Source organism: Myotis daubentonii, chromosome 2 (assembly GCF_963259705.1).
Source record: "Myotis daubentonii chromosome 2, mMyoDau2.1, whole genome shotgun sequence".
Lineage (NCBI taxonomy): Eukaryota > Metazoa > Chordata > Mammalia > Chiroptera > Vespertilionidae > Myotis > Myotis daubentonii.
In genome coordinates, this window is record NC_081841.1 from 1,571,534 (window position 1) to 1,591,970 (window position 20,437).

At 65.7% G+C, this 20,437-nt stretch overlaps 1 protein-coding gene across 1 annotated transcript in view; it reads left to right on the plus strand.

The window, feature by feature from the left end:
• CERK (ceramide kinase) overlaps positions 1 to 19,301 on the plus strand; it is a 45,192-nt gene extending 25,891 nt beyond the window's left edge. The window contains exons 7-18 of the mRNA XM_059680866.1: positions 553 to 666; positions 3,396 to 3,518; positions 5,566 to 5,691; positions 6,941 to 7,004; positions 8,044 to 8,189; positions 10,811 to 10,885; positions 11,755 to 11,907; positions 12,731 to 12,836; positions 13,427 to 13,503; positions 14,037 to 14,242; positions 15,963 to 16,171; positions 18,398 to 19,301. Of these exons, the coding sequence (XP_059536849.1) occupies positions 553 to 666; positions 3,396 to 3,518; positions 5,566 to 5,691; positions 6,941 to 7,004; positions 8,044 to 8,189; positions 10,811 to 10,885; positions 11,755 to 11,907; positions 12,731 to 12,836; positions 13,427 to 13,503; positions 14,037 to 14,242; positions 15,963 to 16,171; positions 18,398 to 18,452 (1,454 nt within the window). The 3' untranslated portion in view covers positions 18,453 to 19,301. The remainder of the gene's footprint in view (positions 1 to 552; positions 667 to 3,395; positions 3,519 to 5,565; positions 5,692 to 6,940; positions 7,005 to 8,043; positions 8,190 to 10,810; positions 10,886 to 11,754; positions 11,908 to 12,730; positions 12,837 to 13,426; positions 13,504 to 14,036; positions 14,243 to 15,962; positions 16,172 to 18,397) is intronic.
• The last annotated feature ends 1,136 nt before the right edge of the window (positions 19,302 to 20,437 follow it).

Genomic DNA, 20,437 nt, shown 5'->3' on the forward strand with positions numbered 1-20,437 from the left:
GCACTCCCCCGGGTTCTCCACTGTCTCGCCCCAGAGGGCGGGCCGTGGCGGCCGGACGGCAGCCCCTGCAGCTCGAGGGGCTGAGCGGGTCCTGGGAGTCTCCTCCTGCTTTTGGTGACTGTTGGGTGAAACGCGCCATCTCCTGGTGACGCCGAGCTCCCCGAACTTACTGAGCTCTGAGTTTAAATTACATGTGGCTTTTCCTCTGGCCTTTGGGTTTCTGAAGACGTGAAAGCAGCCAGCTGGTGCGGCTCAGTGGTTGAGGGTTGACCTGTGAACCAGGAGGTCAGGGTTCGATTCCCATCAGGGCACAGGCCCGGGTTGCGGGCTCGATCCCCAGTAGGGGGCGTGCAGGGCGCAGCCGATCATGATTCTCTCTCATCATGGATGTTTCTATCTCCCCCTTTCTCTTCCTCTCTGAAACCAATTAAAGTGTGTGTATATATTTTTTAAAAGAATAGGGGAGCAGTCGGTCCCGCACCGTGGAGCCGGGCCTCCTGTGTCCGTGCGCTGGGCGAGTCGCCCTGACGCGCGGCCGCGGTGTCGTTGCAGGCGCCTGCTCCGTGCCCGTGGCGGAGATCATCGCCGTGGAGGAGACGGAGGGTCACGGGAAGCCCCAGGGCAGCGGGAAGTGGCAGAAGATGGAGCCGCCCTTCGCTTTCACAGGTAACGGAGCCGCGCGGCCTCCCGCCCAGCGTCTCTCCAGCTCAGCGTCTCCTCGTTTTCTGCACACGGGCGCCCCGTGTCCTTCCCCGCCACCCGGCTCCGCTCATGTTCTGGTGTTGAGCACCTTTCCTTTCCTTTCCCGTTTTACCTGGTGAGGAGGCCGAGGAAGAGGGTTTCCCTGGTGGGTGTGGGGGTCCCCACTAGTCCGCGGGGACAAGCTCCGGGGCGTGTGGGGGCTCCGGGCTGCAGTGGGCAAGGCCGCCGTCCTGCGGGACCTCGCGGGGAGGGGTGGGGGTGCGGGCGGGAACGAGCACTCGTGTCCCCGCAGTGCACTGCGTGAGGAGGGCCCGTGGGGAGGGCTGGGGGTGCGGGCGGGAACCAGCGCTCCTGTCCCCGCAGTGCACTGTGTGAGGAGGTTCCATGGGGAGGGGGTGTGGGCAGGAACCAGTGCTCCTGTCCCCGCAGTGCACTGTGTGAGGAGGGCCCGTGGGGTGGGGGTGGGGGTGCGGGCGGGAACCAGCGCTCCTGTCCCCGCAGTGCACTGCGTGAGGAAGGCCCGTGGGGAGGGGGTGCGGGCAGGAACCAGTGCTCCTGTCCCTGCAGTGCACTGTGTGAGGAGGGCCCGTGGGGAGGGGGTGTGGGCAGGAACCAGTGCTCCTGTCCCCGCAGTGCACTGTGTGAGGAGGGCCCGTGGGGAGGGGGTGCGGGCAGGAAACAGTGCTCCTGTCCCCACAGTGCACTGCGTGAGGAGGGTCCGTGGGGAGGGGGTGCGGGCAGGAACCAGTGCTCCTGTCCCTGCAGTGCACTGTGTGAGGAGGGCCCGTGGGGAGGGGGTGCGGGCAGGAACCAGTGCTCCTGTCCCCGCAGTGCACTGCGTGAGGAGGGTCCATGGGGAGGGGGTGGGGGTGCGGGCAGGAACCAGTGCTCCTGTCCCCGCAGTGCACTGCGTGAGGAGGGCCCGTGGGGTGGGGGTGCGGGCGGGAACCAGTGCTCCTGTCCCTGCAGTGCACTGTGTGAGGAGGGCCCGTGGGGAGGGGGTGCGGGCAGGAACCAGTGCTCCTGTCCCCGCAGTGCACTGCGTGAGGAGGGTTCATGGGGAGGGGGTGGGGGTGCGGGCAGGAACCAGTGCTCCTGTCCCCGCAGTGCACTGCGTGAGGAGGGCCCGTGGGGTGGGGGTGCGGGCGGGAACCAGCGCTCCTGTCCCCGCAGTGCACTGTGTGAGGAGGGCCCGTGGGGAGGGGGTGCGGGCAGGAACCAGTGCTCCTGTCCCTGCAGTGCACTGTGTGAGGAGGGCCCGTGGGGAGGGGGTGCGGGCAGGAACCAGTGCTCCTGTCCCTGCAGTGCACTGTGTGAGGAGGGCCCGTGGGGAGGGGGTGCGGGCAGGAACCAGTGCTCCTGTCCCCGCAGTGCACTGCGTGAGGAGGGTCCATGGGGAGGGGGTGGGGGTGCGGGCAGGAACCAGTGCTCCTGTCCCCGCAGTGCACTGCGTGAGGAGGGCCCGTGGGGTGGGGGTGCGGGCGGGAACCAGTGCTCCTGTCCCTGCAGTGCACTGTGTGAGGAGGGCCCGTGGGGAGGGGGTGCGGGCAGGAACCAGTGCTCCTGTCCCCGCAGTGCACTGCGTGAGGAGGGTCCATGGGGAGGGGGTGGGGGTGCGGGCAGGAACCAGTGCTCCTGTCCCCGCAGTGCACTGCGTGAGGAGGGCCCGTGGGGTGGGGGTGCGGGCGGGAACCAGCGCTCCTGTCCCCGCAGTGCACTGTGTGAGGAGGGCCCGTGGGGTGGGGGTGCGGGCGGGAACCAGCGCTCCTGTCCCCGCAGTGCACTGTGTGAGGAGGGGGGGGTGCGGGCGGGAACCAGCGCTCCTGTCCCCGCAGTGCACTGCGTGAGGAGGGTCCGTGGGGAGGGGGTGTGGGCAGGAACCAGTGCTCCTGTCCCTGCAGTGCACTGTGTGAGGAAGGCCCGTGGGGAGGGGGTGCGGGCAGGAACCAGCGCTCCTGTCCCTGCAGTGCACTGTGTGAGGAGGGCCCGTGGGGAGGGGGTGCGGGCGGGAACCAGTGCTCCTGTCCCCGCAGTGCACTGTGTGAGGAAGGCCCGTGGGGAGGGGGTGCGGGCAGGAACCAGTGCTCCTGTCCCTGCAGTGCACTGTGTGAGGAAGGCCCGTGGGGTGGGGGTGCGGGCGGGAACCAGTGCTCCTGTCCCCACAGTGCACTGTGTGAGGAGGGCCCGTGGGGAGGGGGTGCGGGCAGGAACCAGCGCTCCTGTCCCTGCAGTGCACTGTGTGAGGAGGGCCCGTGGGGAGGGGGTGCGGGCAGGAACCAGCGCTCCTGTCCCCGCAGTGCACTGTGTGAGGAGGGCCCGTGGGGAGGGGGTGTGGGCAGGAAACAGTGCTCCTGTCCCCGCAGTGCACTGTGTGAGGAGGGCCCGTGGGGAGGGGGTGCGGGCGGGAACCAGTGCTCCTGTCCCCACAGTGCACTGTGTGAGGAGGGCCCGTGGGGAGGGGGTGCGGGCAGGAACCAGCGCTCCTGTCCCTGCAGTGCACTGTGTGAGGAGGGCCCGTGGGGAGGAGGTGCGGGCAGGAACCAGCGCTCCTGTCCCCGCAGTGCACTGTGTGAGGAGGGCCCGTGGGGAGGGGGTGCGGGCAGGAACCAGCGCTCCTGTCCCCGCAGTGCACTGTGTGAGGAGGGCCCGTGGGGAGGGGGTGCGGGCAGGAACCAGTGCTCCTGTCCCTGCAGTGCACTGCGTGAGGAGGGCCCGGCGCCGCCGCTGGAAGTGCGAGCAGGTGACGTTCTGCGGTGCCGACGAGCAGCTGTGCCACCTGTGGCTGCAGACGCTGCGGGAGCAGCTGGACAAGCTGAGTACGTACGGCCTGCGCGTGTGTTTTGTTGTTATTGTTACTTCTGTTCATCTTCTCCTGGGGACATCTTTCCCGTTGACTTTAGAGAGTGGAAGGGAGGGAGCGAGGGGCAGAGAGAGACATGGGTGGGCTGCCTCCTGCATGCACCCTGACCCGGCCAGGGCTCGAACCTGCCACCCAGGTAATGCAGCCTCTGTATTTAGAGAAAGACCAAGTGGCTGTGGTACCTGCCTGCACAAACGTGTGTGTACACGTATGAGATCATGTATGTGTGTGTGTGTGGAGGTGTGCCTACATGTGTGCGGCATGTGCACGTGTGAGTGTGTGCGTGCATGCGTGTGCTGCCGTGACCTCTGCTTCCCTCCTCCTCTCTCAGCCCCTGTAGCCGAGCTGGAGGTGAGGCACTGCTGAGCTTTTAAGCCTTTTCTAGTTGGAGGAGCAGCTGGGTGTGTGCCCGCAGCACCGGCTCTGCCTGCGGGTTCGGCTCCGTGTTGGGGACGTGCATCCCCGCCCTGGTGTGAGCCGGGGATCGCCCTGGTGTGAGCCGGGGGTCGCCCTGGTGTGAGCAGGGGGTCGCCCTGGTGTGAGCCGGAGGTCGCCCTGGTGTGAGCCGGAGGCCGCCCTGGTGTGAGCCGGGGGTCGCCCTGGTGTGAGCTGGAGGTCGCCCTGGCAGCCACGGGCCTCCGTGGTGTGATGCGTGTTCCTTCATCCGGTAGACAGTGACGGTCACTGGGGCAGCTCCCGTGTGGCTCTCACACGCATCCCAGCGCGTGTCTTCAGCTGAGCACGTGCGCACTTCCCTTGGGCGCCTGCCTGGGACTGGGATTGCTGGGCCGGACGGGGTGCATGTGTCCGGCCTCAGTGGGCACGGCCCGCCTGTCCCACAGTGGGGGTCCCGGAGGCTCCCTTCAGGGAACCGCCGAGTTCTGGCTGCCCCATTTCGACCGCGCCCCGAACATTTCAGCCTTTCTGGTGGGTGTAGTTTGCATTCCCTGACGCTGGCGAAGGAGGAACACGCCTCTGGGGGGCCACCCCGAAGCCCTCCGTGAGGTGTCTGTTCAGCTTCGGGTCCATCTTTCTGTGGGGCCGTCTTTCTCACTGACGTGCGGACGCCCCGTCCGTGCTGTGGGTCGGGAGCTCTTCCCGGACTTGGACGCACAGGTACCTTCTCCCATCGAGGGCTTGTATTTCACTGCCTTCACTCCATTTTTTTAAAAAATATATATATTTTTATTGGTTTCAGAGAGGAAGGGAGAGGGAGAGAGAGAGAGAGAGAAATACCAAAGATGGGAGAGAATCATTGACCAGCTGCTTCTTGCACGCCCCCGACTGTGCCCTTGACTAGCATCGAACCCTTCAGTCCGCAGGCCGACGCTCTGTCCACTGAGCCACACCGGCCAGGGCTTCTCTCTGTTCTCTTGATGGTGAACAGTCTTAACTGTGGCCTGGTCCCAGTGATCTTTTCTCAGACGCCGTGGCTGGGCTGTGTCCCGTTAGGGCCTCTTTGCGCTGAGGCCATGGGGGCCTCCTCGTCTCTAAGCGTGAGACCCATGACCCCCGGAGCTGACCTCCCACGTGGTGCGAGGTCCCGTCCTTTGGGTGTAGACACCGGCCTGACACCCCCTCCCCCGTCTGCGGGAAAGACTGTCCTCCCGGCTCTGTGCTGTGGCCCTTGTGTGTAGCTCGTGTGTAGCTTGTGTGTAGCTCGTGTGTAGCTCGTGTGTAGACGTTGAATGGAGTTTTGCGTTCGCCTCCCGCCCATGGCTTTGCTGAACTCACTCACTAAGGAGCCGTTTGACGACGTCCCCGCCGGCGGTGCAAACTCAGTTCTGTCTCCCGCCTCCGGCCTCGTGCCTCTTCCCGCTTCTCCTCCGCGTGGGCCTCGTCGGGCTGTCGCTGTCCTCTCCGCACGGACAGGAAGCCCCCAGCGCCGCCCTGACCTGTCAGCACCGTGCCCGAGGCTCCACGCGGAATCCCAACCCCTGCGCCTCCGTTCGCTCAGCGCGCACCCTGACCCGCGCACCCTGACCCCACGCTCTGCCTTGCAGCCTGCAGACCGAAGCGCCTGCTGGTGTTCATCAACCCGTTCGGAGGGAAGGGCCAGGGCCTGCGGATCTACGAGCGGAAGGTGGCGCCGCTGTTCGCGCTGGCCGCCATCTCCACCGAGGTCATCGGTAAGGCGGGAGCTGCGCGGCCGGGAGGCAGGGACCCGTTCGGATGTGGGCAGACGGAGATTTTTAAAAAATTGATGTCAGAGAGGAAGGGAGAGGGAGAGAGAGAGACATCAATAAGGAGAGAGAATCATGGATCGGCTGCATCTGCACGCCCCACACTGGGGATCCAGCCTGCAACCTGGGCCTGTGCCCCGACCGGGAATCGAACCCAGGACCCTTCAGCCACAGACCGATGCTCTAGCCACCGAGCCACACCGGCCGGGGCTCCTGTGAGATTTTAAACAAAATAGAATGTGGGTGGTTGTTCTCCCCCCACACACAAATCAGAAGGAGAAGACGACGATAAAGAACGTTGCGTTTCTAGCCAAGCCCTGCAACCCGCTCTCAAGAAGTGACTCTATGAAGATAAACGGATGAAGATCGCGGACAGAATTTCTTGCAAGAAAGCGATGCCGTTTTAGAAATAACATCACCAATAAGCGACATTGTGGGGAGCGAGTGCCACGCCACGTTGCTGACTCCGCGTTCCCTGAGCCGCTCTGGGTCCGGGGGCCCGGGAGGCGGGCGCTGTGAGCGGCCCGTGTAAACCTGTCCACAGGCCCCTGGCGAGGGGCCGCTGCGGTCCCGGCCTCCACCGGGAGGGTTTGCCCGGAGCGCCCGTTCCAAGTCCCTCCGAGGAAGACGGTGCCCGTTGCACGTTTTCTAGCAGCAAAACGTGGAAAACACTCGCTGTCCCCACGCGGGAAGCAGGCAGACCTGGTGACCCGGCAGGACGGGCATGTGGTCCTCACACGTGGGCGTGGCACACGGCGCCGGACGGGGAACGCGAGGGTCTGATGCGGGAGGGGAGGGGGTGCGGGCTGTGCGCGCAGCACAATCTCACGGCGTTGGTTCCTCACGCGGGGCGTCCGGGCTCTGGGCTGCTGCTGTGTTCTCTGCATCTTGGCTTTTCTAAGACTTTCAGAGTAACTTGGATAACAAGGAAGAACTATAAAGGAGGAGAGTGGATTCTTTCCCAACATCCGGTGTCCGCTGGCAATTACACGCCCGAAAGTGGTGTCTCCCGGGGCCGTGTCCCCCGAGGGCCGTGCTCCGTGGCGGGCGGTCTCCTCGGAGAGGGACGGTGGTGCTGTGGGAGCAGGGTGGCTGGCGGGGGCCTCCTGGGGATCACATCCTCGTTCTGACAGGACGGGCTGCTGCCTTTGGCTGTGGGGGGCCCACAGGTCTGATGTCATGTGTTTCTCCGCAGTCACGGAGCGAGCCAACCACGCCAAGGAGGCCTTGTATGAGATGAGCGTGGACAGCTACGACGGGTGAGTGCGCCGCTCGCTTCCTGCGGGCCGTGAGAAGCGTGTGCTCGCGTCCCCCCGCTGCCTGGGTTCGGTTCGCGCCCTTTCCGCACGCTTTTCCCGGCTGAAAGTGAGCGTGCTTCTCGTGGAAAGTGAGCCGAGGGCCCTGCAGAGCCCGCGTCTGTGACCCGGGGAGACCACCAGCTAGATGTGCGCTTCCCTCGTGGCCTTACCACCTACATGGGCGTGTGTGAACACACGTCACAGGCATGACCACACTGCCTTCATGGTGTGAATGCATGTTACAGGCATGACCACACTGCCTACATGGTGTGAACACATGTCACAGGCATGACCACACTGCCTTCATGGTGTGAATGCATGTTACAGGCATGACCACACTGCCTACATGGTGTGAATGCACGTTACAGGCATGACCACACTGCCTTCATGGTGTGAATGCATGTTACAGGCACGACCACACTGCCTACATGGTGTGAACGCATGTTACAAGCATGACCATACTGCCTACATGGTGTGAACGCATGTTACAAGCATGACCACACTGCCTGCATGATGTGAATGCACGTTACAGGCATGGCCATACTGCCTACATGATGTGAATGCATGTTACAGGCATGAGCATACTGCCCACATGATGTGAATGCATATTACAGGCATGACCACACTGCCTACATGATGTGAATGCATGTTACAGGCATGAGCATACTGCCCACATGATGTGGATGTGTGTTACAGGCATGAGCATCCTACCCACATGATGTGAGTGCATGTTACAGGCATGACCATACTGCCTGCATAATGTGAATGCATGTTACAGGCATGAGCATACTGCCCACATGATGTGTGAATGCATGTTACAGGCATGAGCATACTACCCACATAGGCCTGTGTGAGCGTGGCGGGCCACCCGGTTGTCCCAGGAATCGGGCCTGTGTTGCTCAGGGACAGGCTGCCCCCGCAGGAGCGCCAGGAGGAGCCTTGGAGGGGGGGGTGGGGGGCGGCCGTGCAGGGCCCTGACGAGCCCATGTTGTCCCTGCAGGGTCGTCTGCGTTGGCGGGGACGGCATGTTCAGCGAGGTCCTGCACGGGCTGATCGGCAGGACGCAGAGGATGGCCGGCGTGGACCAGAACGAGCCCCGGGCGGCGCTGGTGCCCTGCCCGCTGCGCATCGGCATCATCCCCGCAGGTAGGACCCGGCCGCCCTCCCGCGCCCAGTGCCCACGCCCACGCCACTCGGCGCCTGTGACACAGAGCGGTTAACTCCCAGCAGAGTCTTTTCAGAACACGGGGCCTGGCCGGTAGCTCAGGTGGTTAGAGCGCCTTCCGGATGCACCAGGTGAGGGTGCGATCACCTGTCAGGGCGCAGGTGGGACCCAGTGGAAGCAGGAAGCGCGGAACAGCAGACTCACGTTCCCCTCTCCCTCCCTCCCCCGCCCCCTTCACATCAGTGAGACCAGCCCTCCCAGTGGCTCAGTGGATAGAGCGTCGCCCGACTGAAGGGCCCAGTCAGATTCCGGTCGAAGGCACGTACCTCAGTTGCAGGCTCGTTCCCCTGCCCTGGGCGGAAGGCGACCGATCGGCATGTCTCTCTCGTCAGTGTCTCTCCCCTCCCTTCCACGCTCTCTAGAAATCTTTGGGGAAAATATCCTCGATAAGGATTAACAAAAAAAATGTTTTTTTAAATGTGGGTTTTTTTCTTCAGCAAAATACCCCTGAACCTATCAGAAACCCAGTTTACCCGCCTTGCTCGCTGCGAAGGACTCGATGTGGGGCGGGGGGTGCGTGTCCCCGTCCAGGGCCGGCCCGGCGAGCCCTCTGCGTCGTCTCTGGAACCCACTGCCTGTGGCTCCGCGCTGCCCCCGCTTTCGGCCGGCGGCTGGCGGCTGCTCCTACTGTGCGAACTGGGACGGGGGACACGTGGGCCCGTCCAGCCCAGCCCCGGGGGCCAGGCCTGCGCCACTGACCGGGGGGCCTCCCCGCCCGGCCACGCCTCCCACGAGAGGGAGCCCCGCTGAGATGGGCGGAAGGGCCTGTGTGTCGTGGGGTGAAGGGTGGTGTCCCGTGGTCCGGGGTTCCTGCTTTTCCCCAGAACAGAGCCCTCCTTGAAGATCCTTAGGGGACTTCCTACCCCCACCCCATTAATGTATTTTTATTGATTTCAGAGGAAGGGAGAGGGAGAGGGAGACGCGAAGTCTGAGCCCACAACCCGGGCATGCGCCCTGACCGGAATCGAACTCGGGACCCTTCAGTCCGCAGGCCCACGCTCCGCCCACTGAGCCGCACCTGCTGGGGCCCAGCTTCCTTATAATGGCTGCTTGATGTGAGCCGTTAGAGGCGAGGCAGCCCCAGAAATGTGGGGGGCCTTCAAGGTTTGGGGTCCTACGACCTGGGGCAGCGGAGAAAGCAGCGCCCGCCCGGCCATTTCATCTGACGAAGGAGGGAGGGCGGTCTGACGGGTTCCGTTGCGAAGGACGTTGGTGAAGGAAGCCAGCAGTGCAGCGGGCACGTGAGGGGGGCACGCGGCTCTGAGGACTTCCGGAAAGTTCCAGGGACGGCGGGACCCCACCTTGGGGCCTGGCTGCAGCAGGCTCAGCGGCTCCTTCCAGGCTGGTCGTCTCGGGCCTGTTGTGCTTGTTGTCTGGGCCCCTTGGTGTAACGAGGAGTGCGTGGGAGGCCGTCGGACCCCGTGCTGTGGCTCAGGGTGACGTTTTGAGAGTCAGTCACTCCTGTCGTCTTAAACGGCCGTTTAAAAACTTTTATTTTTTGGCTCATTTTTTGAATCAGCTGTCACTCCAGTCAAGATTGACAAAAACACGTACATGTTATGACGTAGGCGCCTGTGTGTGTGAGTGGCCGTCAGAGCCAGGGTAGCCGAGACGCAATGATTAAGACCCTCCGCTCCGGTCTCCCGCGGGACAGGCTCTGTGCCACCCGGGACCATGGGAGCCGCAGCTGCTGCTGGGACGGGGCTGGCAGGCCTCCCCCACGTCACTGGCGGCGAGAGACCTGTCGGGGCTCAGGGCCACCAGCCAGGACGTCCGTGCCTGCTGACCTGGGGCCACCCTGGCCGGCGTGGTCGGCGGCCGTGCTGTGCGATGGCAGATCCCGCCACATGGCTTATTCGTGGGGAACCCCGACTAGGGCTCCCAGCTCCTCAGCCGTCTCCTGAGATCCCGGCTGCCCAGCCCCGTCCCAAGCCGAGTCCGCTGGGCGTGGGGCTCAGGACTCGGGCATGAACTGTGCCCGGGGCTCCCTGCCCACACAGCCGAGAGCGCGACCTGGATTCTGACCCAGTTCAGAAGCAGGACACACCGGGAGGACCGGGCGTCCCTGCCACGCCCTCGGGGCCCGGGCACAGCTGGTGCTCTGAGGTCACCCCAGTACAGACCTCGGCACTCGCAGGGCTCGGCCAGGGCACGCGGAGGGGCCGGCGTGCGCCTCTGTGAGCGTGGCGCCTGCCTCGGGGTGCCCACCTCCCCGGCTCCCCTGTGACCTTGGCCAGCCGCCGCCCGCGCGGTCTGTGCACTTGCCCGGGGGCGGGGACCCAGCGGGCAGGGCACTGAGCTGCTGGGCCGGCTGCCGCAGGCGTTTCTCGGGGCTTCTCTCCCGCTGAGGAGCTCGGTGGTGTTGCAAGGCCACTCGGCATTTCTGAGAGCTCATCTCTGTCCCAGCATTCACTTTGTGGGTAAAGCGTATCGCTCCTTATGTACTCGGGGGCCCTGGAGGAAAAGGAGGCGCCACGCACTTAGCCATGAACTTAGTTTTCTAAAATCTTTGTGTGTTAAGGGCCTGCTTTTCCCTTCTTAGGGTCCACAGATTGTGTGTGTTACTCCACCGTCGGCATCAACGACCCAAAGACCTCGGCCCTGCACATCATCGTGGGTAGGTCCCGCCCAGCCCATGGACTGTGAGCAGCCCACGCTGGTGGGGGCTTGCGAGCCTCCCTACCCTCCGTGCCTGGCCATCTGCCAGCAGGGCTCTGTCCCTGAGGCTCCCCTCCACTGCCATCTGGCCCCATCTTCCCACACCGCCAGGGGGTCCTGCAAAGCACAGACCCTGCTCAGAACCCTTCCAGAGCCTTGGGGGGCCAGCACCCCGTGACCTGGCGGCTCTCCTCCTCGGTGTCCATGCGCTGGCCGGGCTGCCCCTCTATCTCAGGCTCTGTCCCAGGCTCTGCCCCAGGCTCTGTCCCAGGCTCTGCCCCAGGCTCTGCCCCAGGCTCTGCCCCAGGCTCTGTCCCAGGCTCTGCCCCAGGCTCTATCCCAGGCTCGGCTGGGGCCCTGCACTTGGCTTTCCCTCCACTCAGGGCCCAGCCCCTCGTCGCCGGGCGGGCCTTCCCGGAAGTTCCCTGGCCGCCCGCCCCTGTCCTGTCCTGTGTGCCCGCCTCGCGGCCCCTCCGGAGGGACCCCTGTGCTGCGTGCGGGTCAGGGGCCGAGAGGCGGGAGTGGCTGCGACCGCTCAGACGTGTGACTGCGCATTCTAAGGCGTGGTGCCTCTCCGCCGGCAAACCCCCCGTCCGCCGGGAACCCCGAGCGAGCTGCGTGCGCATGTCCTTGCTCGTCCCCACGCAGCAGCTCTCCGCTGTCATGTGCCTCGGGCAGGGCACCCACAGGACAGATGTCGCAGCGACGCCCTCTGCGTCGTCTGCATCTTAGTCTCGTCTCCTGAGAGCTTGCCTGGCGCCCGGGAAGGCGGGGAGGGGACAGGCTGGCGGCCGATGGAGGGCGCGGCCCCACCGTCCTCTCTCGCAGGGGACTCGCTGCCCATGGACGTGTCCTCTGTGCACCACCACGGCGCGCTGCTGCGCTACTCGGTGTCGCTGCTGGGCTACGGCTTCTACGGGGACATCGTCAAGGACAGCGAGAAGAAGCGCTGGATGGGGCTCATCAGATACGACTTCTCAGGTAACGGAGTGGCACGTCGGTGCCCTTGTCGGCACGGCGCTCCGAGAGGCGGGCGCCCTGAAACGAACAAACCCAGGCAGGCTCCCCGGTAGCTACAGACCCGGGCGCCCTGAAACCGCCCTCCTCTTATCTGCTCACGGAGCTGGGGCCACAGGAACCACGGTCACTCCCAGGCTACACGGAGCTGATGGTCTGTGTGGCTCGGGCCCCACTGCCCATGCCCTGCGGGGCGGCCTCCTCCAGACGCTGCTCAGATCCGTGCCGTGTGCTCGGGGTGGCGTGTGGGGGCCCAGCCAGCTCAGGCGGCTGCGCCCGGCCTCGGCGTGCTGCGGGCACAGGCGCTTTGCCAGAGCGGCCCTGGGTGGCATTGTCGCCCTGGTCTTCTTCGTCCCGAGTGCTGACAAGGCGCCAAAATTGCCGGGATGAGTTGGGGGCCAGGCCTGGGGCTGTGGGGGCAACACTGACAGCCTGGGAGGAGCAGAGGGACCCGGTGGGCTGCCCTGAACGTGGCTCAGCCACGCAGACATCCGGCTTCAGAGGCGCCCGCACCACCGCAAACCCCGGGCAGGACCAGCGGCGCACACAGCCCTGGCGGCCAGGCGCCCAGCGTGGCAGCTGTCACACAGGTCACACTCGGTCACGCTGGCCCTGCACCTCCGACGGGCCGCCCTCAATCGCCGGTGCTGGCCGAGCCTGTCCCTGGGGGCTCCCCCGGAAGGCCTCCAGGGGGACCCGCTCCCCGAGGCCCACCCTGACGATCACAGTGTTGGGAGGTGTGTCGGGCGCTGACCGTGGCTGCTCTCCTCCCTCGCGCCCGCCCCAGGCCTGAAGACCTTCCTGTCGCATCACTGCTACGAGGGCACCGTGTCCTTCCTCCCGGCGCAGCACACGGTGGGGTCTCCGCGGGACGGGAAGCCCTGCCGGGCCGGGTGAGTGCTCGCTGCGGGCCGGCCGGGCTCAGGCCGGGGGAGGCGGGGCGTCCGCTCCCGCTGGGAGTGACAGGCTGGTTCCCAGATGTGGGCCCGACGCTGGGTTTATGCTTTTGGTTCACGCGCGCCCTGACCAGAGGGTATCTCGTTACCCCTCCCGCCGGGTCCTATGCCCCGGGTGTTTTAAAGTAAATCTCGTTTTGAGAATTCAAGTTAGTATGCTGAAGAAGTGGGTTTTTTTAATCCTCACCTGAGGATATTCTTCCGTTGATTTTCTTAGAGTGGAAGAGAGAGGGAAAGAGAGAGAGAAACATCGATGTGAGAGAAACACTGATTGGTTGCCTCCTGCATGAGCCAGGGCCTGGGCTGGGGGAGCCTGCAACTGAGGTCCGTGCCCTTGACCGGAATCGAACCTGGGACCCTTTGGCCGACGCGCTGTCCACTGAGCAACACCGGCCGGGGCCAAAGAAGCCTTTTTAACTGAGCCTTGGACACCGCACCCCCCGCCGCGCGGGGAAGAACTGAGAGGCTGTGGGCACCACGCAGGTGCCCACTGCCCTGGCGGAAGCGAGCGGCCTCTTGTGTTCCAGGTGCTTCGTCTGCAGGCAGAGCAAGCAGCAGCTGGAGGAGGAGCAGAAGCGGTCGCTGTATGGCCTGGAGGGCTCGGGTACGTCGGGCGGCTCTGTCTTCTCGGGACACTTCCTGAGAAGTTCTCCCCCCCCCCCCCCCCGCACCACCACCCCCTCTCCCCCGTGCCGTCCGCTTCCTGTCACTCCGGCAGCTGCACGGGCTGCGGGCCAGGCCCCAGGGAAGAGAGGTTAGGAGCCGCTGGGCATCGCCGTGGCTGGCGCGCCTGGTCTTGGCCCCCGGAGTGGGCCCGCGGTGTCTCTGAGGGCTCGTGGGGACGTCTCGGGACAGAAGTGGGCGCGGCCCTGGCGGAGCGTTGAGTCGTGTGGGCTGCACAGTCACCGGCTGTTACCCTTGATCTCAATCGTGAGAAGATGTGGCTCGTCCTCGGCTCCCAGGCCAGAGTCCGAGGGCGGCCAGGTCAGGGCCCCGGGGGAGGGCCAGGAAGTGTCCCGGCGAGCACATGGCCTCCGTGGCGGTTTCCTTAGTGTCCACGCCAGACGTGGGCGCGTGGCCCGTCCTGGGCGTGGCCCGGATGGACCCTGAGCGTGGCCCCTGCTCCCTCTGCTGCAGAGGAGGTGGAGGAGTGGAAGGTCATCTGTGGGAAGTTCCTGGCCATCAACGCCGCCAACATGTCCTGCGCTTGTCCCCGGAGTCCCCGGGGCCTGTCCCCGGCTGCCCACCTGGGAGACGGGTCTTCTGACCTGATCCTCATCCGCAAATGCTCCCGGTTCAACTTCCTGCGGTTCCTCGTCCGGCACACCAACCAGGGCGACCAGGTGAGTGCGAGCGCGCCTCGGCCTGGGCGGGTCCTACTCGGTGCAGAGCTGGCTCCAGGGGCCCTGGGTGGGCCCTACTCAGTGCAGAGCTGGCTCCAGGGGCCCTGGGTGGGCCCTACTCGGTGCAGAGCTGGCTCCAGGGGCCCTGGGTGGGTCCTACTCGGTGCAGAGCTGGCTCCATGGGCCCCTGGGTGGGTCCCACTCGGTGCAGAGCTGGCTCCATGGGTCCCGGGCGGGTCCTACCCGGTGCAGAGCTGGCTCCATGGGCCCCGGGCGGGTCCTACCCGGTGCAGAGCTGGCTCCATGGGCCCCGGTGGGTCCTACCCGGTGCAGAGCTGGCTCCATGGGCCCCGGTGGGTCCTACCCGGTGCAGAGCTGGCTCCACGGGCCCTGGGCGGGTCCTACTCGGTGCAGAGCTGGCTCCACGGGCCCTGGGCGGGTCCTACTCGGTGCAGAGCTGGCTCCACGGGCCCTGGGCGGGTCCTACTCGGTGCAGAGCTGCTCCACGGGCCCTGGGCGGGTCCTACTCGGTGCAGAGCTGGCTCCAGGGGCCCTGGGCGGGTCCTACTCGGTGCAGAGCTGGCTCCATGGGCCCCTGGGCGGGTCCCACTCGGTGCAGAGCTGGCTCCATGGGTCCTGGGCGGGTCCTACTCGGTGCAGAGCTGCCTCCTGCAGACCGCTGGGCGGGTCCTAGTCAGGGTTCCTTCCGCGTGAACCCGTCACTGAGCTCGCTGGAAAGAAGGCCGATTTGTTTGTGTTTCGCCCCTTTCACTCTGTCACAGTGACTCCTGGTAAACCTCACTGAAAAGCACAAACTCTGAGCACAGAGACGAGGAGACGGGAACGTCTGTGTCATCCCGTCTCTGCTTCCTATTTAAACAGAACAAAGTGACCCACTGACATCTGTGTGGCCCTGCGGGTGGCTCACAGGCACCATTCGGCTCCTGAGCCGGGGCCGGGACACCCCCACTCCCCCCCCCCCCCACGCCGTGGCCCTGCCCGGCCACTGCCGTCCGTGCAGTTAGGACAGGGAGACCCCGAGCCTGCCTGGAACATGCAGAGAGCGGGCCAGTCATTTGCTTTTTTTTGGTTAATCTTCACCCGAGGATGTTTTCCCATTGATTTGTAGAGAGAGTGGAAGAGAGAGGGAAAGGCAGAGAGAAACATGGAGAGAGAAACACACAGACTGGTTGCCTCCTGCACAAGCCCCGACCAGGGACTGGGCCGGGAGGAGCCTGCAATCAAGGTACGTGCCCTTGATCGGAATTGAACCCGGGACCCTTAAGGTCCACAGGCTGACGCTCTATCCACTGAGCCACACCAGCCAGGGCGCAATTTGCTTTTTATTTTTTTAAACTTCAGTTATACTAGTGAAAATACTCCAATAGTGCCTTTCTGAGGCTCTTTAACTAGTTCTTGTGAAAAAGATAAAAGAATTCCACCAGGCCCTGCTCGGAGCTCCCGGGTTCGACAGGCGGTCATCGTGGCGGCCACGGCGGGTCCCGGGGCTCAGGGGTGAGCTAGGTGCCTGGAAAGGCAGGGCCCAGACTCCTGTCCACCTCAAGCCGCCCGCTCCCTGGGCAGCACGGCCGGCAGCACTAGCAGGGCCGCATCCTGGAGGGCGAGCGCACGCGGAGGGCAGGAGCTCGCTGGCCAGGGCCACCCCTCCCCCCCCCCGCCCCTCCCCGCACAGTGACGCAGGAGCACCCTCTCTTGCCAGTTCGACTTCACTTTCGTGGAAGTTTATCGCATCAAGAAGTTCCAGTTCGTGTCGAAGCAGGTGGAGGACGAGGACAGCGACCTGGGCGAGCGGGGGAAGCAGGGGCTGCGCCAGATCTGCAGCCAGCACCCCTCCTGCTGCTGCAGCGCGGCCAGCAGCTCCTGGAACTGCGACGGGGAGGTGCTGAGCGGCTCCGCCGTGGACGTCAGGTGGGTGAGCGGCCGTCACCATCGCCGTCACCGAGGGGGCCGGGGTGCCACGCTGCCGGGGCTCGCGGCCTTGAGCTGGGCGTCCTGCCCCTCGGAGCCCCGCCCGGAGCGCGAGTGGCCCAGGCGCCTACGCTGCCAGGTGTCCCACGCCCTGTGGGTGCCGCAGTCTTAACCCTGGGGACACCCCAGGTGTCCATCCATCACTGTCATGGGCCTTTGAAGCCCCTCGATTTAAAAAAGTATATTTTATTGATGTCAGAGAGGAAGGGAGAGGCAGCGAGGGAGAAACATCCATGATGAGAGAGAACTCTGGATCGGCCGCCTCCTGCACTCCTGCCACCCTGAATTGTGTGACGACCAGGCAGGCAGGCGCCCTGACCGGGAATCGAGCTGTGACCTCCTGGTTCATAGGTCGATGCTCAACTGTGAGCCACCCCGGCCGGGCGAGCCCCCCCCCCCCATGTTACCCTTTCTCTCCCGCACCCGCACGCCCGCGCTCTCGCTTCTCACTCTGCGAATGGCCTTCAGGGCGCTTTCTGAGCCCTGGGCTCACGGTGTCCACCGGAGGCGCCGCGCGGCCTCAGGGGCAGCCACTGTACGGGGAGGAGAGCCAGGCGGCCGGTGTACGGGGAGGAGAGCCAGGCGGCCACTGTACGGGGAGGAGAGCCAGGCGGCCGGTGTACGGGGAGGAGAGCCAGGCGGCCACTGTACGGGGAGGAGAGCCAGGCGGCCGGTGTACGGGGAGGAGAGCCAGGCGGCCACTGTACGGGGAGGAGAGCCAGGCGGCCACTGTACGGGGAGGAGAGCCAGGCGGCCACTGTACGGGGAGGAGAGCCTGCGGCCACTGTACGGGGAGGAGAGCCAGGCGGCCACTGTACGGGGAGGAGAGCCTGCGGCCACTGTACGGGGAGGAGAGCCAGGCGGCCACTGTACGGGGAGGAGAGCCAGGCGGCCACTGTACGGGGAGGAGAGCCTGCGGCCACTGTACGGGGAGGAGAGCCAGGCGGCCACTGTACGGGGAGGAGAGCCAGGCGGCCACTGTACGGGGAGGAGAGCCAGGCGGCCACTGTACGGGGAGGAGAGCCAGGCGGCCACTGTACGGGGAGGAGAGCCTGCGGCCACTGTACGGGGAGGAGAGCCAGGCGGCCGGTGTACGGGGAGGAGAGCCAGGCGGCCACTGTACGGGGAGGAGAGCCTGCGGCCACTGTACGGGGAGGAGAGCCAGGCGGCCACTGTACGGGGAGGAGAGCCAGGCGGCCACTGTACGGGGAGGAGAGCCAGGCGGCCACTGTACGGGGAGGAGAGCCAGGCGGCCACTGTATGGGGAGGAGAGCCAGGCGGCCACTGTACGGGGAGGAGAGCCAGGCGGCCGGTGTACGGGGAGGAGAGCCTGCGGCCACTGTACGGGGAGGAGAGCCAGGCGGCCGGTGTACGGGGAGGAGAGCCTGCGGCCACTGTACGGGGAGGAGAGCCAGGCGGCCGGTGTACGGGGAGGAGAGCCTGCGGCCACTGTACGGGGAGGAGAGCCAGGCGGCCGGTGTACGGGGAGGAGAGCCTGCGGCCACTGTACGGGGAGGAGAGCCAGGCGGCCGGTGTACGGGGAGGAGAGCCAGGCGGCCGGTGTACGGGGAGGAGAGCCAGGCGGCCGGTGTACGGGGAGGAGAGCCAGGCGGCCACTGTACGGGGAGGAGAGCCAGGCGGCCGGTGTACGGGGAGGAGAGCCAGGCGGCCGGTGTACGGGGAGGAGAGCCAGGCGGCCACTGTACGGGGAGGAGAGCCAGGCGGCCGGTGTACGGGGAGGAGAGCCAGGCGGCCACTGTACGGGGAGGAGAGCCAGGCGGCCGGTGTACGGGGAGGAGAGCCAGGCGGCCACTGTACGGGGAGGAGAGCCAGGCGGCCACTGTACGGGGAGGAGAGCCAGGCGGCCACTGTACGGGGAGGAGAGCCTGCGGCCACTGTACGGGGAGGAGAGCCAGGCGGCCGGTGTACGGGGAGGAGAGCCAGGCGGCCACTGTACGGGGAGGAGAGCCAGGCGGCCGGTGTACGGGGAGGAGAGCCTGCGGCCACTGTACGGGGAGGAGAGCCAGGCGGCCGGTGTCTGCGGCCTCCCTGTGGGCAGCTGCCGCTTTCCCACGGGGGTCCCTGCCGCCCCGACGGGACCCGCTGTCCGGGGGGAGCCGGCGTCTCGGGCAGGAGCCGGCCGGGTCAGCGCGGCCTGTCTTGCAGGGTGCACTGCCAGCTGGTCCAGCTCTTCGCACGCGGCATCGAGGACGGCCCGTAGGGAACCTGCGGCCGAGGCCCCATCGCGTCGCCGCCGCCTCGCTGCGCGTGGAAGCGTGAAAATGGGGAGAACGCAACCGACCGATGACGTGGCTACGTACATGCAGACTTAGAAGTTTATTTTTGATAGTTAAATCTCGGTTTTAGAAACAATACCTTTTGTCCACGGTTCTGTGGGCGCATCGGGCATTTCAGTTCCACGTGACTCTCTGGGTGGCATCTCACTAACGACCCTCCCCCAGCCTCGCTGTGGACTGGGCGCCGGCTTCTGAGACTTCATCCGCGCTGACGGCCGACTTAAAGACGGCCCGTTAGTGGCTCTGGTTCAGTCGCTTTACAGACAGCGTCGCAGGAGAGCCCTCCGTCGATGCCACCCGTCTGGACAGGAGGCGCCGCCATCACGCCGACCAGCTTTGCGAGACTTGCCTGGAGTTGTTCGTGGTCCCGTTCCAAACGCCGTGGGCTCCCGCCCCCGTCCCACTGGAGCTCGCCGTCCGGCACATTCCTGCTCCTCCGGCTGTGCCCCGCAGGCGCCGCGCGCGGGGGCCACGCTAGCGAGGCACGTGGAGTAGTCGCGCTCTCCCCGCAGCCTCAGCCTGGCCCGCCGTCCTCGGTCCCGGACCATCGCCGGCGGCCCTGGGCCCGCGGAGCCCTGCTGTGTAGTTAGAAACACCGATGCTTGCAGCCAGGAGGCGCCCTTTGTGACGTGTTAGCTTCAGACCCCGTGGGCGGGGGGCTTGGGGGGGCCCCACATTCCAGGGGCGCTTGGTGCCGCCTCCCGTCTGGGTTTGTTCTTTTCTGACCTTCCCTTTCATTTCTACATATTTATTGACCGTTTTGTCCTTTTAAACCAGAGGAGTCATTAGGTGTCTTCATGGTTGGTGCTCGAGTTTGCCGCGGCCACAGCCCCGGACTGACCCCCGGGGCCCGGTCTGTGCCGTGGCCTTGTGGTCTGCGCTCGGCTTGGGGACAGCCAGGGTGCCTGTGCCCCGGCTCTGTCTAAAGACAGGAAGGTGTGGCAGAGCTCTGGCCTGGACGGGGAAGGCTGGGCGTCCGGACGGCTCGGCGTGGGCTCTCACTCGGGCCCAGTGGCTCAGCGCGTGGCAGACAGCGGCGTCCTGAGTCCACGTGCCGGGGCGTGTGATGTGTGATGTGCATGTGAATCTCCTGTTCATCCTCCCTCCCCCAGCCCCCCGTCAGGCAAGAGCAGCTGTAACAGTGTTTTTTTTTGTGTTTTTTTTTCAAATAGACCGCGTTTAAGGCAATTGGATTGATGGTTGGTGGGTGGAGGAGGTTTGGGCATAAAGAACTGACAACACGCTGGCGCTTCTGTCCTGCCTGTTGTTCCTGGGAAAAAGCCAGAGACGCGGGACTAGCGGCTCCGTGTGGGGCGGTGGCCGCACCCACAGGGCCCGGTATCTCCGGCGGCGAAGCGCTCCTGAGGGTCCCCCCGCGGGACCCCTGCTGGGCCGCCCGCCTCGACGTCCCGTGGACTCCGCTGCTCACAGCCGTCACCGCCCTGGTCAGCGCTCCAGCCCCCAGGCGGCCCAGAGTCTGCGCCCAGGCCCGGCCTGAGAGGGAGCACGATGTCCAACAAGACGCCAGCCGCCCCGTGGCTCCCGGCTGCACGCTGACCTCCAACTGCAGACCTGGGAGCCCCTGGGGATGGCGCGACTGAACCCTGAGGCGCCCGGATCGGCTCACAGGACGGGAGTACCGCTCAGACACCCCACGCCGGGGCCTGGCCTCCGCGAAGGCTGGACGGAGCGACACAACCCGGCACGTGGGGACTCGGAGGAAAGAGCAGAGCTGCTGGTGACGTGACCCCAGGAGCTGCAGGGCCGGCCGGCCGCGCCCCCGGCTCCGCAGCGGAGACGAGACCGCCTGTGCCGCTGGCTGACCCATCGCTGCGGAGCGCCTGCCCCGACGGGCGCGACCCTGTCCTCCGGTCCTGTGGCCGGGAGGGGTGGCTCGGCGTCCGCTCTA